General features: G+C 40.0%; 7 protein-coding genes across 7 annotated transcripts; 5 read left to right on the top strand and 2 right to left on the bottom strand.

The window, feature by feature from the left end:
• The first annotated feature begins 778 nt into the window (after window positions 1-778).
• PHYBLDRAFT_133928 (hypothetical protein) lies at window positions 779-2,844 on the top strand. Its single transcript, XM_018429603.1, has 5 exons — window positions 779-841; window positions 905-1,045; window positions 1,113-1,176; window positions 1,251-2,578; window positions 2,646-2,844. Coding segments are annotated over exons 1-5 (1,623 nt in total). The 5' UTR covers window positions 779-839; the 3' UTR covers window positions 2,734-2,844.
• Window positions 2,845-3,563: 719 nt separating this feature from the next.
• Window positions 3,564-4,509, top strand: PHYBLDRAFT_168999 (hypothetical protein; the record flags this gene model as incomplete). The annotated part of the gene is made up of 3 exons (XM_018435990.1): window positions 3,564-3,602; window positions 3,685-3,687; window positions 3,817-4,509. The coding sequence occupies 3 exons, from the start codon at window positions 3,564-3,566 to the stop codon at window positions 4,507-4,509; spliced, it is 735 nt and encodes a 244-aa protein (XP_018290773.1).
• Window positions 4,510-4,653: 144 nt separating this feature from the next.
• PHYBLDRAFT_187154 (hypothetical protein) lies at window positions 4,654-8,397 on the bottom strand. Its single transcript, XM_018439339.1, has 15 exons — window positions 8,309-8,397; window positions 8,157-8,254; window positions 7,990-8,072; window positions 7,638-7,929; window positions 7,509-7,569; window positions 7,211-7,450; window positions 6,907-7,154; window positions 6,510-6,834; window positions 6,237-6,439; window positions 5,923-6,171; window positions 5,711-5,851; window positions 5,220-5,655; window positions 4,976-5,129; window positions 4,749-4,869; window positions 4,654-4,697 (listed from the first exon to the last, which is right to left on the bottom strand). The coding sequence occupies exons 1-12, from the start codon at window positions 8,388-8,390 to the stop codon at window positions 5,482-5,484; spliced, it is 2,196 nt and encodes a 731-aa protein (XP_018290772.1). The 5' UTR covers window positions 8,391-8,397; the 3' UTR covers window positions 4,654-4,697; window positions 4,749-4,869; window positions 4,976-5,129; window positions 5,220-5,481.
• A 189-nt stretch (window positions 8,398-8,586) lies between these two features.
• Window positions 8,587-9,875, top strand: PHYBLDRAFT_187153 (hypothetical protein). The gene is made up of 6 exons (XM_018439338.1): window positions 8,587-8,784; window positions 8,919-9,021; window positions 9,112-9,216; window positions 9,270-9,318; window positions 9,425-9,592; window positions 9,650-9,875. The coding sequence occupies exons 1-6, from the start codon at window positions 8,598-8,600 to the stop codon at window positions 9,812-9,814; spliced, it is 777 nt and encodes a 258-aa protein (XP_018290771.1). The 5' UTR covers window positions 8,587-8,597; the 3' UTR covers window positions 9,815-9,875.
• A 5,691-nt stretch (window positions 9,876-15,566) lies between these two features.
• PHYBLDRAFT_177617 (hypothetical protein) lies at window positions 15,567-16,560 on the top strand (the record flags this gene model as incomplete). The annotated part of the gene is made up of 2 exons (XM_018437907.1): window positions 15,567-15,971; window positions 16,068-16,560. 2 exons carry the CDS (start codon window positions 15,567-15,569, stop codon window positions 16,389-16,391), a joined length of 729 nt encoding a protein of 242 aa, XP_018290770.1. The 3' UTR covers window positions 16,392-16,560.
• Window positions 16,561-16,854: 294 nt separating this feature from the next.
• On the bottom strand, window positions 16,855-18,287 carry PHYBLDRAFT_146046 (hypothetical protein; the record flags this gene model as incomplete). The annotated part of the gene is made up of 9 exons (XM_018431586.1): window positions 16,855-16,959; window positions 17,052-17,104; window positions 17,183-17,231; window positions 17,303-17,407; window positions 17,558-17,595; window positions 17,669-17,754; window positions 17,890-17,984; window positions 18,047-18,163; window positions 18,243-18,287. The coding sequence occupies 9 exons, from the start codon at window positions 18,285-18,287 to the stop codon at window positions 16,855-16,857; spliced, it is 693 nt and encodes a 230-aa protein (XP_018290769.1).
• Window positions 18,288-18,758: 471 nt separating this feature from the next.
• Window positions 18,759-20,025, top strand: PHYBLDRAFT_177616 (hypothetical protein; the record flags this gene model as incomplete). Its single annotated transcript, XM_018437906.1, has 6 exons — window positions 18,759-18,912; window positions 19,048-19,195; window positions 19,286-19,343; window positions 19,430-19,496; window positions 19,617-19,830; window positions 19,893-20,025. 6 exons carry the CDS (start codon window positions 18,759-18,761, stop codon window positions 19,909-19,911), a joined length of 660 nt encoding a protein of 219 aa, XP_018290768.1. The 3' UTR covers window positions 19,912-20,025.
• Window positions 20,026-20,716: the final 691 nt, after the last annotated feature.

Raw genomic sequence — 20,716 nt, 5'->3', positions numbered from 1 at the left:
ACATAATGGGTCTTTATAATCTTTGATAGCAAAAAATTCCACCGAGTAATATTGCTGATACCCACTCACGACCACCTTCAAAACAATCTCCAAGTCGACAATCACCAAAACCGTCACCAACTCATTCACGAAAGTCATCATCAAAGCAGTCACCAATACCTATACAAGTTTCATCAACAATATCTACTGCAGAGCCCTCAGCTAATCCATCAATAGACTCTTTACCTCGTCCAGAATCCAAAATATCCAACATTGTTGGTAAGGATCCAGGTCAAACTGTGTTTGAAGTAGACGGAGTCAAGTACCGTGTTGTGACACTTGAAACGGGTCGGTCCAACCACGAGGATGCAAGAAACGCGTGTCAAAATGACAACTTCGGTTCTGTTACGTCTGAAGGCTACTTAAACCTTTCAGAAAGCTTGCACAAAATAGGCTATGAAGATGTACTGATTGGCCAATGGAATGGAGACTCTTATGGCATGGATGGAGCAAGCTGTCTTCTTCTTAAAGCCAATATCGGCATTTTCCCAAGTACTTGTGATTCAACTGACAAGGTTCTTTGTCAGATCGTTTAGACATTCATATACATTCTTTATATGTATCTATTTCCTATTTTATTATATACATATATCACTATTATCTCATATTATTATATAAAGATATTTTACGTTTAGCGCGGTGTTTGAAGGGGAGAAGCATAAGCGAACCTCTAGATGACGTGTAAAACGAGGGTCAAAGGTGACCCGCCAGCCACCACGAGGCTCCATCTTGAGCCCTTGACAGCTTGACACTTGTTCTCCCACTCCTTCCTTCCCATCATAAACAAGTATTGCATCTAAATGTAAGATAATTTACATTTAACTCGAATTAAATATCTAAACAAAGACACGCGTGATTGCTTTAGGGCTTCGTCTGCCCTGAAATTGATTAACCCCAACTCGGATGTTGCCCGACGCGGTCAAGCTCTCCAATTGAACATCACCGCTGCTATTGGCCTCCAGGAAGTCTTACGCTCTAACCTTGGCCCTCGCGGTACCATTAAAATGTAATACAATCTTTCTGATGATGTCATGTACACACCGATAATAAACTGATCATAATATGCATCTTAGGTTGGTCGATGGTGCAGGCTCCATCAAATTGACCAAAGATGGAAAGGTTTTGTTGACCGAGATGGTAAAAATAAATAACATTGGATGAAGAGAAGAATTATGGAATTAAGAGCTAATGATGACTTTGATGATCTGCAGCAAATCCAACACCCTACTGCTGCTATGATTGCCAAGGCCGCCACTGCACAAGACGAAATCACAGGTGATGGTACCACTTCGATCGTATTGCTTGTCGGAGAGCTTTTGAAACAGGCTGAGAGATACATCTCTGAGGGACTTCATCCTCGAGTGATTACCGAGGGTTATGATGCGGCCAAGAACGAGGCACTCAAGTTCCTTGAAACCTTTAAGACCCCTAAGCCTGTAGTAGACCGTGAATTGTTGGTTTCTGTGGCACGTACCTCATTGCGTACAAAGGTACACCGTTCGTTGGCAGATACATTGACCGAGGCTGTTGTAGATGCTGTTCTTGCTATTTACCGTGAAGGAGAGCCAATTGATTTGCACATGGTGGAGATCATGAAAATGCAGCACCGTTCCGAGAGTGAGTCACGACTTGTGCGTGGTCTGGTTATGGATCATGGTGCCCGCCACCCTGATATGCCCAAGAAGATTGAAGATGCTTTTATTCTTACCCTTAACGTGAGTCTGGAATATGAGAAGAGTGAAATCAATTCTGGTTTCTTCTATTCCACCCCTGAGCAGCGCGAGAAACTGGTCGAGAGTGAGCGTAAACATGTAGACGATAAGGTGCGCAAGTTGGTCGAATTCAAGAACTCTCTCTGCACTGGTGTCAACGCCAACAAGGGCTTTGTTATTATCAACCAAAAGGGTATTGACCCTCTTTCACTCGATATCCTTGCCAAGAACAACATTCTCGGTCTTCGCCGTGCCAAACGTAGAAACATGGAGCGCCTCCAGTTAGTGTGCGGTGGTGTTGCTCAGAACTCGGTTGATGATTTGTCGCCTGAGATTCTGGGTTATGCTGGACTTGTGTATGAGCAGGTCCTTGGAGAAGAGAAATTCACATTCATTGAAGACGTCAAAGATCCTTACAGTGTCACTATCCTCATCAAGGGACCTAACCAACACACAATTGCCCAGATCAACGATGCTGTCCGTGATGGACTCCGTGCAGTAAAGAATGCAATCGAAGACAAGGCTGTAGTTGCTGGAGCCGGCGCATTTGAAGTTGCTCTTTCACAACATTTGGTTGAATTCAAAAAGAGTGTAAAGGGTAGAGCAAAGATGGGTGTACAAGCATTCGCTGATGCTCTTCTCGTCATCCCCAAGGTTTTGGCTCAAAATGCTGGTTTTGATGCTCAAGATGTGATTGTCGCTCTTCAGGATGAGCATATGGAGGGACATATTGTTGGTGTAGATCTCAAGACAGGCGAGACCATGGACCCCAAGTTGGAAGGTGTATGGAGCAACTACAGAGTTCACCGCCACATGTTACACTCTTGGTAATATTGAGTTTGTTTTATTTTATTATTATTATTTATGAATAGAGATACTAATACTATTTTATAGCTCTGTAATTGCCAGCAACCTTTTGTTGGTTGATGAGATGATGCGTGCTGGTAGAACATCGCTCAAGGGTCCTCAACTTGGCGAATAAAGATATAAATAAAGGGGGATAAGAACAAAAAAAAAGAAAGGGCAAAACTTGATTTTTTTTAATTGTCCATGAGGTGGCCCTGAGCCATAACACTGCACTATAAACAAGGATAAAAACAAGGATAAACAAAAAGGGAGTTGTTCTTTATGAGGAGGATGAGGAGGGGAGAAGGAGGAGTGTTATGGTGGAGGAAAGTTAAAGAGGGATTTAGGATATTGTCTTTTTTTTGGGATTTTTCTGTCTACATGCGTCGTTCTGCGGCCAATTTCTCCCTGACGGCCATGATATTCTGCTTAATCCAGTGGTCCTTTTCTCGCAGTTCTTGTTCTTCTAGTTTGAGCCTTGCAATTTCCTCTCGCAGCTGCTGCTCGCGTGTTAGCAGCAGGTCACGGCTCAAGGGCCCACTGCTACCATACTCCCGGGTACTGAGGCTATCTTCGGTGAGTCTTGGGGACATTTTGCTGCGGTGGTATGAGTCGACCATAATAAAAGAGAGATGGTAGAAACAGACTAAAAAGGTCTGCCGTCTTTTATAGGACTTTTTTTTTCCTTTCTTCCAAGTAATAAAGTCCCCTTGGATAACATTATGTTTTCTTAGCCCCCAATCTAAGGCTCCCTATATCAAATCTTCCCCTTTGTGGGTGAAGAGAAAATACTCGAATTTGATTGGACAAGACGTCTGTGATTAGGAGGGAGGGGGGTGACAGCGGGACAGAAAGGCGAAAGAGAGGGTTGGGCAAAAGCAAGTGCGGGCAGGGGGTGGGGTCCAAAAGGCAACTGCCCCCACGCCTTGGACTATCCCTTCCTTTTATTTCTGCCTCGCGTTCAATATGGCCGGTGCCGCTGCTCAGATCTCCAAGAAGAGAAAGGTACATAGATGGATGGATGGATGGATGGATTTAATGGATGAAGACCACCTAAAAAACTAACGCACATATTTTTTCTTTGTAGTTTGTAAGTCAATCTATACTTCACTACAACGAAGCCCCTTTCCGCCCCTCTACATATCTTTTATATATAACTACACATATATACTTTTCTCCTTCCAGTCACCCCTCATTTTGACCCACTACTCCCCTTTAGGTCGCCGATGGTGTCTTCTACGCCGAGTTGAACGAATACTTCACCCGTGAGCTTGCTGAGGATGGTTACGCTGGTGTTGAGGTCCGCGTTACCCCCGCCCGCACTGAGATCATCATCCGTGCCACACACACCCAGAACGTTCTTGGTGAGAAGGGTCGTCGCATTCGTGAATTGACCTTCCTCGTCCAGAAGCGTTTCAAGTTCGCTGAGAACGCTGTCGAGCTTTACGCTGAGCGTGTCCAGAACCGTGGTCTCTGCGCCATTGCCCAGTGCGAGTCTGTCAAGTACAAGCTCCTTAACGGTCTTGCTGTCCGTCGTGCCTGTTACGGTGTCGTCCGCTTCGTCATGGAGTCTGGCGCCAAGGGTTGCGAAGTTGTTGTTTCCGGTAAGCTCCGTGCTGCCCGTGCCAAGGCCATGAAGTTCAGCGATGGTTTCATGATCCACTCCGGTCAGCCCGCTCGTGATTTCATCACCACTGCTGTCCGTCACGTTATGTTGCGCCAGGGTGTCCTCGGTATCAAGGTCAAGATCATGCTTGACAGTGATCCCACCGGTCGCAATGGACCCAAGAACACTCTTCCCGATATTGTCACTATCCTTGAACCCAAGGAGGAGACCGATGTTGAGGAGCCCATTGTCCAGGACTTCACTCCTGCTCCTGCTCCCGCTGCCCCCGCTGCTGTTGAGGCATAAACATATTTTTTTTTACAATTAAGAATAAAAACACAAAGTCATTGTTTCTCTTTAATGTCAATGTAAGCGAAGTTTGAAATGGCATGATCTCTAAGAGGAATGGTCGGAGCCGCGTTTTCTTTCTTTCTTTTGTTTTTATCTGCAACTAATGAAAGAATTAAGCAAACATAAACGGGAGAAAGTAGAAGGTAGCATTCCACACACAATGCAAGATCATTCTTGATTGATTTGTACTTTAGGTGTCATTCACAAAAGAACACCTCAGAGACCAGCTGCTGATCCTACTCACATCTACCTATCTCACAAGAGTAAGACAATTGCGATCGTCAAAAGAATAAAACGTCTTATGATCAATGAGAGGTAAAAAAATAATAATTATAATGATAATGATAATAAAAATATATAAAAAAAACTTCCATTTATTCATGCACACAATCATGAATTATGATTGTTATTTCTTAATTAGAAACAACAAAGTGACGCTGCATGCTTTGGGAGCAACAATTAAAAACTGTCTGTCAGTGGCATTGGCTGTTCAGGAAGCTATGAATCACCAAGTGGATCTTAAACCTACCACAGAAAGTGTGGTTCTAGTGGATGACGTCGTTCCAGAAGACATGGTGAGCTATATATTCCCAAGGAGTGTATAGAATATGTTAAAACGAGGGAGAAATTGGGGATGTGAAGGTTGATATGTATTGTGTATATAGGATGAAGACCTGAAGACACAGGAGAGAACGAACTCGGCTGTGCATATCCAGATTATAGCTAAGCCAGGTTTAACTCAACTGCAGCGACTGGCAGGACCCATTCAGAGTCATCCTTCCCGCATCAAGCGAAGAAGATAGATTCAATTAAGACTTGTGTACATGCTCCTGCCAATTAATTTTATACATTTGCCATTATTATTATTATTTTTACATGCTATTATTATATTATCTCTGCTAACAAAAGGTGTAAAAATGCGTGTTATTATTGTTGAATACGAGCTAGCAATTCTAAGCCATGTGCCTCTAGTTGGCTATCTTGGGCATCTAGACGAGGTCGCAACAAAGGGGCGAGGATTCGGTTCATCACCATGTCACCCAGCACTGACAGGGTGTCTTTGGGGATATATCGACGCCAGAAGGTCAATGTCTTGAGATACTATTTAAAAAATCAGATTTAGCTTTAAGTCAAACCTTGTAGTCATATTTCTTACTTTACACTGGCGATGGAAGAACCGTGACTTGGCCAACTTAGCCTTTTCGTCTATATCAGTTTTGAGTGATACACGCTCAATGAAGTCTGCATAGCGTATTAATTGCCTCTCCAAACTGGATATCACTGCACTAATAAGATCCTGGAAACAAAGGAGGCAAAAAGTAAGATTTTTTTTAGTCGGTCTCGCTATTTTTACCACATTCTCTTTACCTGATAAGCATTCTCCTTCTTTTCAACATAGTAAGAGACCTGTTCAAACGCTTGGGCAGCGTGGCGCATCTCCCTTGTCGAGGCAGGATTCAAAATGTCCAACAGTCCCTTTAGTCTTTTGATCAACACCTTCTCAACCACCTTATTCAATAGTTCCACATCTGCATCTTCATGTCCATCCTCTCCTTCAATCACACCATAGTCCGACAGGACAGAATGCCACCTCATTGAATCGAAATCAATTGCTTCCTATAAACCCCTTATTGTTAATTCACCCACAAAAGGGGGCTTGATGACTTGACTTAATAGCATACCTCAAAGGGATCCCATGACACGAGCTCGCATCGCACATAGAACTCAAATGCACCTGGCAAACTCAAACTGCCAAATGCCTTTTGATAGTCATCATAGAACTCTGTCTTCCAAGCCCCAAATCGATCCATCACTGAACGCAATGGCTTGAAATCATCGCTCACATCAGAAAGGAGATCAGCTATCTTCTGCGTCCGAATTGTCTCTGTTTAAAGAGAAAGAGAAATAAGCAATGTTAGGATATACACATGTCAAGCTCGCGATAAGTGAAATACCTAGCCTGTCTTCTTTTTGCAACACCCATTCTTCTTGCATATCATCATCGGTCCACATAGCCACATCCTCATCTTCCATATCTCTCTTTCGTATCCGTGCTGCACGTTCTTCTCTTCTTCGTTGGCGAGAGCTTTCAGAGGATTTTACCTCAATCACCCGACCAAATTCATCAACTTGTTCGCTTTCAACTTCTTCCATTTGGGGGAGAATAGCAAACAAAGAGAGATCATCCAAATCATCCTCCCATCGTCGTTCAGTAACTACTTCGTACTTTGTGAAGAACAGAGCATGGGCTTCCTCCTCCAGTTTAGTCAATTCAGGGAACTAGTTAAATGAGTAAATTGTGTATACTTGATTTATTACCAAAGAAAAACAAATCCATTTGTATGTTCTTACCTTTGTATCCAACATCTCACCAAGATCATTCACATAACCCATAAGTTCCTGGAAGTAGTTGTATCGTTTGCTGGAACGTTCGATCTCTTTATCAAGGTCTTCTGTAGATGCATTAGCATTCTTCAGATTCTTCTCAGCGTTTTTGATCTGAGTGCCTTCTTCATCGAGAGAGTGGGTCAATTGGCTAGATGTCACATCAAGTCTAAGCATGACATCCGCCATACTTGGCAGAGTAGTTTCCAACGGAACTATAAAACTTAGCTGTTAGAATTAAGGATTTGATCTAATCGTCTCCTTGGCTTACTCTGAGCAGATTTATAATCTAGGGGTGTTTTGAAAGGATCCTTTTCGGCATGATTATACTGGGATCGCACTCCTCCGTTCTTTATCATATCCTTCTCCCATCGTGCCAAGTCGTCTTCATCTTCATCATCTTCCTGAGCAACTTCAATCATCTCTCTTACGCCATCCCTACGTTCCTTTGCCTGTTTTTTTGCAGTAGACTTGTTCAAGGAGAGGTCTTCGCCAACATATCTCTCATACTCTAGTTTCTAATAATAAATCATCATATCCTTCATTTTATGTGTCTATGGGTAAATTACCTGCGCCACCATCATCCCCAATTTCATCTTCTTCACGTATTAAGCGTGAGTTTTCTGTTGCCTGAGGTAAAATTCCAAATAAGTCAATTGAATTCTCCACGGCACATGACATTTACTCCCATAACTTACACTGTCCAGAGAAATAAAGTCATCTTCTTGATCCACAATGTGAACACCTTTACGTAACAATTCACGCTTCTTTTTTGCAGCATGAATAGCATTAGCATCAGGTATTCCTGTAGATCCAATCTGAGCATTCATCAGTGTAGGAAACTTTTCTGCCAATAGAGCTTCATCGTCGGTCATGGTCGAATTCTTTAAATTTGCAGGCATGCTTGGTGTGTTTGCACGAAGCGATTCAAGTAATTCTGCAGTGTACGATGCTGATGATGTGGTATCTTCATTGGATTTTTCGGTGGAACTTTTAAAATAATCAGCAAAATTCAAAAATATATGCTCTTCGCAGCAAAGCCTCACTCACTCTAATGTTGGTAATGTGCGTCCGGTAGCTAACCGTCGACTGGCTTTACTCTTTTTAATTTGGAATGTACTTTCTTCTTCTTCCTATTAAAATTATGCGCTCAGGGTCAATTTGGCGTTTATTTTTCGTCGTTGTCTTCGTAATTTTCATTAAGATTCTGTGCTTGCCTCATCTTCAAAACTCAGGCCGAGTGATTTCTTAGATTCTTTCTTCTTTTTCTTTTCAACCAAACTCTTTGTGATGGTTTGCTTTACTTCGGTCTCAACTAGGGTAAACCATTCAGATATTTATGTAATAATGTGATGATATAGTTTCGTACTGTTGGTTTTATCTTGGCTTTCATCGTCGCTGGTTTCTATCTTGCGACGAATGTTCTTTATGCGAGTTCCCTTTTTAAACATGGCGTTCTCTTCAAGAGCTTGAGGTTTTCCCGCGAACTCACGCATTGTGCTCAAGGCACGTGAGCTCTTCCAAGCCACTCAATGCTATACAGGGACAGGGGATGTGACTGGATCCCGGGGAAGGAACCCTTCCCCTAAACCTGGAGAAACCTATTATACTCTATTTTTTTTTAGTTTTATTTTTTGTGTGTATAATAAGCTTTAAGCATGGCATCTAATTTACGTAGCCTCAGATTCGCAACCTTGGCCCGCCAATCGACTGGTTTCTGGGCAAGCCAGACCCAGCAGCCCATCGGTTCTGTGGTCGCCAAGTCGGCACTTTTGAGCATCCGTACATATGCCACCAGGGACGCTCCTGGAAAGCTTGTCCTCATGCGCGACCATGGCGTCTTTGGTAGAGAAGAAACAATATATAAACTGAGCGAGAATTGAGACTTATAGTGAATTGCCTTTATTATTACTTCTATTACTTCTGTTATTCCTATTCTTCCTATGTGCTGTGTACATATTCGTATTACGTTTCGTTAGCCAACTACATTCCTTCTGATACCGCACCACCTATCACTGACTTTAAGAACTGGCGTCTTACCAAGTGGCGTAACTTGATGAATAACGCACAGAATTTGCTCAGGTAAAATAAGATACAATACAATAAAGGCACGGTTACAATTGTTGTGAATTTTATTGTCTGATAAGGGACCACCAAAAAAATGTGATACAGTGTAGGTTTGATTAAGTACAAGTCCCAGTTTGACAAGTGGAACTCTGCACAATTTTTGGCTGTTGCTGAGGAGACTTATAAGGATATGAACGATGCCTTTGCAAGGTAATTTGTGGAATTGGATAATGGAACATTTCTAAGATATTTGGTAATAATAGAGGTGATCGTACTGTTCTTGAGGAAGTCTGCTTGGATTCGATGTACTCTGTATGTTTATAAATATATATATATATATATATATATGTGTGTGTGTGTGTGTGGCCCTTTATTCGATGGACGTACTAAACGAATATTGGCTTTTATATGAATACAGAACTTGAAGAATCAGCTTAAGCAGCGTGGTAATGCACGTTGGGAGTGGAAATACCACGGTGATGCTGAGGCACCAAAGATCGTTTGTGTCCGATGTGTTGGTACTACTGGTATGAGCAAACATGGTTTTGCTGTTGGGCAAGTGACAGTAAAGATGGTCACTAAACAGGTAATACATGAATATATGCTAAACATCGATATGCTGACTGTGATGTTTGTGGATTAGTCTATGGCTGTATTTGATAAGAAGAACCGTTTGATTGGAGGTGATCCTGAGAAGATCCACACTGTACAGGAATATATCGTCTTCCAAAAGACAATTTCCGATCCTGAAGATATCTGGCGTATATACGGCAAGATTGCTCCTCCCTCAAAGACATTAACACAATAAACCAATCTTGTAGAATATATATATATATTAAATAATAAAAGTCTAGTGTTTTTTCTTCTTCTTCACTTTGTATGAGAATTAAAGTCAACTTAATTTAGATGTAGTATTTATAAAATCCAAAACTTCTATTTGTATACACGTATTTGCATTATATACATTTTTGATTAAAATAAGCCGAGTCTTTAAAGCAGATGTCTTATTCTTTAACCTTAATGTTTAATAATAAACCTATGATTGGTTCTTTTAACGCTGATTTGTATTCGAGATGATCTAAATATAATAGAACATTACAGATATGGCTGTCCAGCTCCATAAAGATAGAGCTCAACTTTAGAAGAAAGAATTATTCTAAAATAAAATATTCATGTTCGCAAAGCATATATTATTTTAAGTTTGGGATGGTAACGAAGAAAGATACATAAATTGAAGAACTACCAAGTACTGATCCAAAAAGAGTCTAACAACATATTCAGCTTATAGAAAGGTAAAAGGAATATACAATTTTTGCTTGTTAACTCTACTGAAAAGTCCCTCCCAAAAAAAACCGTGGAATATAATCCTTAAACAAAAGCCCTTTGTATTGTTCTTTTATTTTATTTTATATATATTCTTTTTCTTTCTTATCTCATGATTTTATAAATTGGTCAATGATCGAGTACAATACGAAAATATACTACAGCTTTTGGGGTTTAGAATATTGAAATGATTTTGGAAAAACTAATATTTATAGTGAATTTCACTGTAGATATATATCGATTGTACTATAGATAAAAATTGTCAAGTGATATTTGTATTTGATAAAAGTGCAAAAATTGCAAACTTTAGGGATATTCAATGCTATTGACTAGCAAATATTTTCAAATCGTATCTACATTTATTATTGAATACCCCTTAGAGAATAGCTACGCCTTTATAAGATCCCGTTCAAGATTTACATATTTCTATATTTTGTATAATTTATTTCAGAATTAGCTTAGGATTAAAAGTGGGAAAATACTATTTTGTATTATAATATACAATGTTAGAGATCATATTAAATAGAAGTATAAATCCTCCAACAATTTATATATTTTGTTCATGGTTCTTTAAGAGCAGCTTGTTTTTTTTTGAACGGTTAATCTCCGTTCATAAATATATATATATATACGGTCTCACAGACCTGCCTATACTGTACTTTTTTATTAATAAATTTTCGTATTATTTTTGGAAAAGCATGAAATAATAATATACTCCGTATTATAATTATAGTTATTATATTCTGCTTTAGTTGCCTCGTAAACGCTGGGAAAGACCATTCCACCATGACTGGGTCTTACGATGACCATACTCATCTAATTCTTCTGGTGGATTGGAGGAAGGTGTATTGCTTGGTTGGCTTCCGAGGAATCCATCTGAATGATATCGGTTTGACCAGTCTGCAGATGTATTATATGGATCAGCATAGAATTCTTCGTTATCCAATTGACTCTGTTCTCGACGGAGCACTTCTTTCTTCTTGTGCTGTTTACGCAGTAGTACAGCACCAATCACTATTAACGCCAAACCAGCTACACCTCCAACTACACTACCAGCAATTGTACCAGCAGACACACCACTACTACCATCTGATGACGATGCTCCACCGGCTGCTAGTGAAGGCACGAGTGTACTATTAAAAAAACAAGAGATTTGTTTTAGATATACATCTTATCAATATCAGCAAATAAGACTGTGTTGTTATTTCTAGATTAGTCCTAATAATACAATAAAAGAATACAACTTACGCTTTTGGAATGACAGTTGTCACGACGACGGTAACACCATTAATTACGACCTCAGTTACTGTTTCGATATTGGTAGTGGAAGTCACCCATACTTGATGCGAGTTAGTAGGTATCACAAAGGAAGTCGTATCAGGTGTGTTTTCGGCAGTTGTCTTGGTAGGAGAGGTTGTAGGTTGTGGTGTTGTTTGAGTTGGGGTTGGGGTCGGGGTTGGTTCAGGAGTGGTTGATGGCACAGGTGTTTGGGTAGTATTTGGAGGCTCAGTGGTGGGTTCGACCGAGGGTGTAGAAGAAGGTTCAATAGGCGTGGTTTCTATTATTGAACTTGTGGGCTCTACCGCATCTGTGGTAGTTTCAATCGCACTAGATGTTGGCTCTGGGGCACTTGAACTTGGCACTATAGCATCACTAGAAGTAGGATCAATTGTACTAGATGTTGGCTCTATAGGAACAGATGTTGGTTCTGCAGCGCTGGATGTTGGCTCTATAGAAACAGATGTCGGTTCTGCAGCGCTGGATGTTGGTTCTATAGGAGCAGACGTTGGTTCTACAGGAATAGATGTCGGTTCTGCAGCGCTGGATGTTGGTTCTATAGGAGCAGACGTTGGTTCTGCAGCACTGGATGTCTGATCTACAGGAACAGACGTTGGCTCTGCAATGCTGGATGTTGGTTCTATAGGAGCAGACGTTGGTTCTGCAGCACTGGATGTCTGATCTACAGGAACAGACGTTGGCTCTGCAATGCTAGATGTTGGCTCTACAGGACTAGATGTTGGTTCTGCTACATTGGATGTTGGTTCTAGTGTGTTTGTAGCAGTAATTGATTCTGGGCTCGTTGAGTCTGCAGCGTTTGTGGTGGTCTCAGCCTCAGTTGAAGCCGCCTCAGATGTACTTGCGGTAGGTACAATGACTGCTTCACTAGATGTTGGCTCAGCCACGCTTGAAGTAGGACCCAATGAAGTTTCGGATACTGGCTCGGTGGTTTGTGCATTTGATGTTGATGAGTCTGTGGGAGTCGCGGTAGGTTCTGGAGCACTCGAGGACACTGACTCGCTATTTGAAGGCGGCTCTGTCGCACTGGAGGACACAGGTTCAACAGATGTGGGTGTATTAGATTCGACGGATTCCGAGCTAGTTGGAGCCGAACTGGTTGGTTCAAGCGAGGAGGTTGGATTTTCCATAATGATGATAAATATAAATTAAGAAATTAAATATGAAATTAAGAAGGGTATATTATAATGGAGTAAAAAAAAGAGCAAATATTAGCAGCACAGTAATAAATTTAAAGAGAGAGTGAGTGAGTGAAAGAAAGGTAGATGAAAAGGAATATCAAGAAAAAAAACACCACATATCAAGGTTGAAGAAAAAGAGGGAAAATTTTGGAATTTAGAATCGAAAAGTACGGGTGTGTCAGAAGCGGAAATAGAATTAGTGGAGGACAAAAGCAAAGTTAGCCAGGTCAAATTGGTAAAGACCAATGTAGATTCCGCACAAGAAGATACCAGCAACAGTCAAATTAGTTCGCACGATTAAGGATTTGAGTTAGGTTTTTTTTGGGTATTTTTCCAAGCACAAAGTTAGACATCCGTACAGGTGATTCACATAGGATGTTGATTGTGTCAAGAAAGGGAAGAGAGTAAAAAATAAATGTTTTCGCGACCAATTAAGATGATAAAAATAGATTCAACAAGGTCAGTCAATGGAACATATAAATAAAATAGAATACCAAAATATCGCTTTAAAACAGGCACCGACCTTTCTGGGGCAGGCGTAATTGTGGCAGAAAGCACTACTGAAGTAGGGGTCACCGTCTCTTCAGGAGATATTTGTGATGGAGACTCTGATAGTGTAGGTCCAGAAGATTCAGTAGGTGTTCCAGTCTCTGATAGAGATTTTGATGGTGTAGGTTCAGCAGATTCAGTTGGAGTTGATGTTTCTGCGGGCGATGTCTGTGCTGGAGACTCTGATGGTGTAAGCTCGGCAGATTCGGTAGGTGTCGGCGTCTCTGCAGGAGATGTTTGTGCGGAAGATGTCTCTGATAGAGATTCTGATGGTGTAGGTTCAGCAGATTCAGTAGGTGTCGGCGTCTCTGCAGGAGATGTTTGTGCGGATGATGTCTCTGCGGGAGATTCTGATGGCGTAGGTTCAGCCGATTCAGTTGGTGTTGGTGTCTGTGCTGGAGATGTCTCTGCAGGAGATGTCTGTGCGGATGATGTCTTTACGGGAGATTCTGATGGCGTAGGTTCAGCAGATTCAGTTGGAGTTGGTGTCTCTGCTGGAGATGTCTCTGCTGGAGATGTCTCTGCTGGAGATGTCTCTGCTGGAGATGTCTCTGCTGGAGATGTCTTTGCTGGAGATGTCTCTGCGGGAGACTCTGATGGTGTAGGTTCAGCAGATTCAGTTGGTGTTGGTGTCTCTGCAGGAGATGTCTGTGCGGGTGATTCCGAGGGACTAGGTGCGGAAGACTCCGTGGGCTCTGATGTTTCTGCAGGTGTTGTTCTAGCGGGAGATTCCGAAGACGTGGGTTCTGGGGTCTCCGTAGGTGTAGAAGACTCGGCCGGGGAAGTTCTTGAAGGAGCTTCAGTAGATGAGGGTTCCTGAGTTTCTACGGATGATGTGCGTTCTGTTGTTTCAGGGAAGGCCTCGGTAGTTCTGGGTGGACTAGAAGATGTCTCGGCGGCTGCAGTTGTTTCTGGCTTCGTTGGGTTGGCAGAGGGAGTGTCTTCTGCGTTAGGCTCAGGTTCGGTGGTTGGGGTTTCGCTGTTGTCATCACTAGGTTCTTGAGGAGCTCGCTTTTGTATATGATACCGACGCGTGCTTGATCTTTTGGAATCCCAGTGTGTTAAGTATTGGATTGATCTCACGACCCTTTTCATATGTTTGAGTGCAGGTGGTTGGCTGTATTCCGGCTTTGAATCCGACCTGTCAAACATAATGAAGGGTATTTTTTAAAATGAAAGATAGTAAAAGATCAAGTTTACTGCTGTTGATAAGAGAAAGAGAGAATATTAAGAAAACAAGGGGTTTGAGGAAATAAAATAATAATGAGAATTATAAGAAGAAGAAAAAAAATTTGCTCCAAAGACAAGATGCCCTTAATTCGTAAGATCCGGCATAGTCCCCCTTCCAAGCCAAAAATAGGGCAAGTATGCTTTTTTTTCCCTTCTTTTTTCTTAATTCTATACGCACATTAAACGATTCAAGCTCCTCTTCACAATTATATAATATAAAAGGCTCTCTGGTTGGTCTCTATACTTTTGTTAACAAAAAGGTGATCTTTTGTATATAAATATAGATAGGCTTAAGATTAAAATTCAAAACAAAGCACATAAGAGATCTTCAACAAATGGAATAAATACAGTAAGTAGCTCAACTCAAATTATCTAAAGATACCTTAATTACCATCTCAAAAGTCTAATACTCAAGTATGTAATTGAAACAAACTCACAAGCACGCTTAAACAAAACACCACATCTCTTTTATTTTTTCTGTGTATTCTATGCTTATCATGGACATATTACACAGCCAAGAATCCTGCGTACTGTCACATCTTGACAGCTAAATTGAAACGTTTCAATTATGGTGTTTATTATTAAAATAGAAATACAGTAAAAACAAAGAAAGAAAAATATTCCCTCTTTCCTTCCCCCCAAAAAAAAGAAAAAAATAATTAAATAGTCACAGAATTAGCTTACAGTAAGGAAATCGGTCAACCTCATTTCCGCACTGTTAATTCCACACATCGACTACTTATACAAAAATACAACATTTACTCACTACAGATTTTTTCAAATGCATTATTAAGCAAATTATTTGGGGCATTTTTTTAAAGAAAAGTATACATTTCAAACTTGTTCATCTGGTTACATATTGCTCCTTTGCGGTGTAATTTATGTTACCTTGAAATTGATATTTGTTACGTCATAACTGGAAAAAAATTGGTATAAAACATTGGTTTGGAAGATAACCATCCCTTTGCTTATCAATATAACATGTCTTTTACACGCGCCTGCTGCACCATCCCTCCTGTCCAGTCCGACTACCAGCCAATTGGCTCTATTGAGACTCTTGGTGACTTGACCGTCTACACTGTTGGATCCAAGGATGCCAAGAAAGCCATCGTTGTCATCTATGATATCTTTGGTTTCTATCCCAACACAAAGCAGTTTTGTGACGTTCTTGCCAATTTCTGTGGTTACAAGATTATCATGCCTGATCTCTTCTATGGAAAGCCCTACAAGTATGAGGATATGGGCGATGTTTCAAAACTGCTGAACTGGATTGGTAAGCTTGGCTCTTTCGAGGTTATCTACCCTCTCATTGAGCGCGTTAAGGCCAAACTCCAGAACGAGGGTGTTGTTGCTGCTGGATTAGTCGGATTCTGCTGGGGTGCAAAGGTACGCTTCTTTAAATAACAAAAAAGAAAAGATAGTATATAGCGAATGTAAATATTCAACCAAATTAAACATTATATATGAATTCCCTTTGTTTAGATTGCTGTCCAAATCACTGCTGTTGATTCCTTCTTTGCTGCTGCAAGCATGATTCACCCTTCGTTTATCGATGTCAAAGATGCCGAAAAGGCCAATGCTCCTATCTTGGCAATTCCCAGTAAGGATGAAAAGGACATGACTGAGTACATGGCTGTCCTTGCCAAGAAGCCTTTTGGTGATCTCTGCGAGCACTACCGCTTTGATGATGTTCACCACGGTTTTGCTGCTTCTCGTGCTGACTGGTCCGATGAAATTGTTAAAAAGAGAGCAACTCAAGCTATTCAACTCACTGGAAACTTCTTTAATAAGATCATCAAGGTCTAATAAGAAACGGACGCAAATACGCATACCCAATTTGTACTATTGATTGCTATTGCTTTTAGAAGGTAGAATGAATTATTAATATGTAGATTCGTATTTGTAATACATTCAAGCTGGTTATTTATTTTTTGGTCTTATTTTGCTTAATACAAAGTGTGTGTAACCAAGTAACAAAATAGAGAATGCTTATTGGATGAATGACTTTAAAAAACTTAATAAGTTCAGCTGATCCTTATTCCATAAACTGGGAATTTTCTGTAAAACCTCCCTGTGTTGCTTTAAATTGAAACACACACACAAACACACATATAAATATCAGAAGCTATATTATTATTTAATCTCTAAATAATGCTCTTTATCAAAATATTATGCAAACTTTTAAATTTGTCAGCAAGATACAATCTATTAATATATATCTATATATCTATATATCTACATTACTCTAAATATTCACTATGTTCTTCATTTAATCCAAATCTGCAACAAAACAGCCAGAGGCTTCGATAAAGTCCTTTACAGGGACACCCAATTTCCAGTCAATGTGACCGGCACCCAAGTAAATCACAGGAGGCTTTTTAAGATTAAGCAAGGAGTTGTTTTTTAGTCAAAAGTCATTATTGCTACTCTTCTTTAAATAAATAAATAAATAAAAAATATCTTTACCTCCAGGTCAAGAATAGATTTGGCAATAATTATAGGAACAGGTTGAGTCATGCCTGTATTAATCGATTATTAATACCAATATCAATTTTATATACATTCTAATGACTGATTGAGTTAATCAATGAACTTACCAACAGGGCATACTCCTCCTGATTTGTAACCAGTCAGCTCAAGTGATTTCTAAAGTACAATTTTTTTTGCATAAGATTTTGATTTTTTTTTGTCAATACCAGTTTATTTATTTATTTTACCTCTGAGTCGGCCAGACGAAAATTGTAATACTTCTTACTGATTTCTCTATTTTTCAAATCTCTTACAAAATTGAGTAGTTTCTGAGTGTTGACAGGTTTGACATACTAGATAATTATTCATAGCAATTATTAATATTCGCATGTGTGTGTACGTGGGTTTAAATGGGGTATGTAAGACACCCATTAATAAAGCACTTCTTTTATCTACCTATATATCATTTTTCATTTTTCATTTTTAATTTTTTTTATTAGTACCTGAGTAATGACACAGTAGTAACGAGAGTTATCCCGATCTATTGGCGTATATTCCGGGTTTTAATAATTATTTCTTTGGTAGCTTTTCTTTAAAAAAATTGACTACTTTACCTTCAATGGAACTATGGGTACAGCGTGTATTTTCTAGGACCACACTTTTGCACATGTGTTCGCGAGAAGGTGCCTGAACTCTAAACCTAAACAAATGGATCGGGTGTTCAGCCCAAGGATCGTTATCCCCATATGCACACACACACACACACACACACACACATGCGTGTGTGCATACGTTTGTATATATTTAAATATACATGTGGGATTTAATACTTTACGCGCGCTGCTGCAATTCCCAGTCATAGTAGTCGGGCTCCACATGAATATACTTTGAAAGGTGATCAAGACCAATGGCCTTGGACCCTTGTTCAACCTATGCAGTCGTCTTAGTACAACAATTGGCATTTCTTTTTTATATATTATGTACGCACTGACCTGCTTCACACTCTCGGGGCAGTCGGTTAGTGGGCCACGCTCGCAATCAATGCGCCATTGCTCAAGGTAATCTGTCGAGATTGACTTGAAGACATTGCTAATGTCATTAGTCAAGTCCTGTAGAAAATTATCCCCCAAGAGTATATAAAAATAAAGTTTATAAGTATATTTCTTGCAAACAAAAATTGTGTGTAACCTCGAGTGCTTGTCGTTGCTCTAGTGGTAAATCTTTGACGAGCATACTATGCAGTTGTATCTGGTGAGCTTGGTGAGGTTGGGTGGAGTGAGTAAATGAGTGAGTGAAATGAAGGGCAAGCTATCAAAAGCAGAGGATTGTAGTCACGTTTGTTTACTCCGATGCATTGCACGACTTTACCCAATAGGAGGATTACTGGATTCAATGTCTCACGAAACGATAAGATAGGCTATTGACGCACATCAAGTTGTTTATTTTTTTTCTATATAATTTTTTTGCTTGTTTAAAATAACAGTCGATGGTATAAGAGAAGCTTCCTTGAAGTATAAAAAAAAATGAAGCAAGTCTCACCTGATAACGACAAAATATAGGCCCTGGACCTTCTTACTTGATCTGGTCAGGGCGGTGATTATACTTGTGACTTGGTGTGCTATTTTTTTCTTGTAAAATAACGAACAAATTGTACCTGTAAGCAAACGCTTGTCTCTTTCTCTTTCTTTCTTAATTTTTTTTACAATGTCTTCCGGTTACAAGCTTCCATCCCAGGTCCAACTCCTTCACCAGACCTCCCAGCTCAAGGGACTTATGACCATTGTCCGCTCAAAGGAAACCCAGAGAGGCGACTTCATTTTCTATGCTGACCGTATCATTCGTCTTCTTGTCGAAGAAGGTAAGCTAAGCGTACAATGAAAAAGCCAAAACCATGTACACCCACATTTGATTCCAAGTCCACATCCACGTCCATATCCACGTCCATATCCATATCCGAACGCGCTTATTCAATTAAAATAAACTTCGACCTTAGGACTCAACCACCTTCCCGTTATCAACAAGGCTATTGAGACACCCACTGGATCCAAGTACAGCGGTCTTTCCTTCGAAGGTCGTATCTGTGGTGTTTCCATTATGCGCGCTGGTGAAGCCATGGAGCAGGGTTTGAGAGAATGTTGCCGGTAAGTTTTTTTTATTGGGTTAACTCCCCTTTATTGCTATTATTATGCGTGTACGTGTCAATCAACACAGCAACTAAATCTGGTGATCAGGAGCGTGAGAATCGGTAAGATCCTCATCCAGCGTGATGAAGAGACCCACCAGCCCAAGGTATGAAGTATTAATTACTATGGCAACACACATTATTGACGCGACCTATATACAAATTGCGTGTGTGCGTGCGTGTGCGTCTGTAGCTTTACTACGCTAAGCTCCCCAAGGATATTGCCTCCCGCTATGTCTTGTTGTTGGACCCTATGCTCGGTAAGCTAATTGATCCTACAGAAGGAAGGATATATATATATATATATATATATAGAGGTGGATGGAAACATTGGCACAAATACTTACACCGAGAATAAAAAATTATATACATGTTTCTAGCTACTGGTGGTTCTGCTATCCAGGCTGTCAAGGTCTTGTTGGACAACAACGTTAAGGAAGAGCGTATTATCTTCTTGAACTTGATTGCTTCCCCAGAGGGTATTGCTTCTTTCATTGAACAGTTCCCCAAGATCAAGATTGTTGTTGGTGAGGTTGATGCTGGACTTGATGCAGCAAAGTATATTGTCCCTGGCTGCGGTGATTTTGGCTGCAGGTAAGAACAAATCACTGCTATTTTAAATTTTCTTATCTGGAGACTAACCAAATACTGTTTAGATACTTTGGAACTGATTAAACGCATGGTCAAACACAATTTTTTTATATATTTAAAAAAGAAAAAATACAGAAAAAGAAACCTATAATAATAATAAAAAAAAAGACAATCAATAAAGGCATTCAAACACAACACACACACACACATATATATATACACACACTAGCGTTTATAGATAGCGGTATATCTAAACCAAAATTAGTGTACTACAATGGTATTTTTTTTGATGTATTTTTAATGTAATTTATTTTATTTTTGAAAGATAATCAACGAGTATGTATATGTCAAAGATGGGAATGCGTAATGAACAAAGAAAGATATAGATAGAAAGAGAGATAGATAGAAAGCACAGTAAATGCAAAAAGAAAAAGCGATTGAGAGAGAAAGAGAAATGTGTAGTTATTAGCCAAGAGTCTGACTACATAGAAAGACAAGAGGGTGGGTGGGTATACAGAATATAAGAGCGGATTTTACAAGTTTGTTCCCTTGACCTTACATTGTAACGTAGCTTGAAAAGAGGACCATGAAGAAGTATTATATGTATTTTTTTTCCTGTTGCTGCTGTTGGTTTTAGGTTTAAAACGTTTCGTCTTGATTTGGGCAATTTTCGGTTGTATGATAGCCATGTTCATCGCAATTATCACAATACTACATATGCAAATCAATCAATCAATCAATTAGTTTGTTAGTTGGCCAATGAAATAATCATCTATGATCTTTGAAATCTATCAACCCTCACCATCCTTAATTTATCAGTGTCGCTATCAGGAATCTCTGTGGTATAAGCGTGGCAATCAATAATGTCATGTCCGGTTTCATCACATAG

Source organism: Phycomyces blakesleeanus, assembly GCF_001638985.1.
Source record: "Phycomyces blakesleeanus NRRL 1555(-) unplaced genomic scaffold PHYBLscaffold_12, whole genome shotgun sequence".
In the NCBI taxonomy this organism is placed as follows: domain Eukaryota; kingdom Fungi; phylum Mucoromycota; class Mucoromycetes; order Mucorales; family Phycomycetaceae; genus Phycomyces; species Phycomyces blakesleeanus.
Note: the sequence above shows the minus strand (reverse complement) of the source record. Positions and strands in the feature narration are given on the sequence as shown.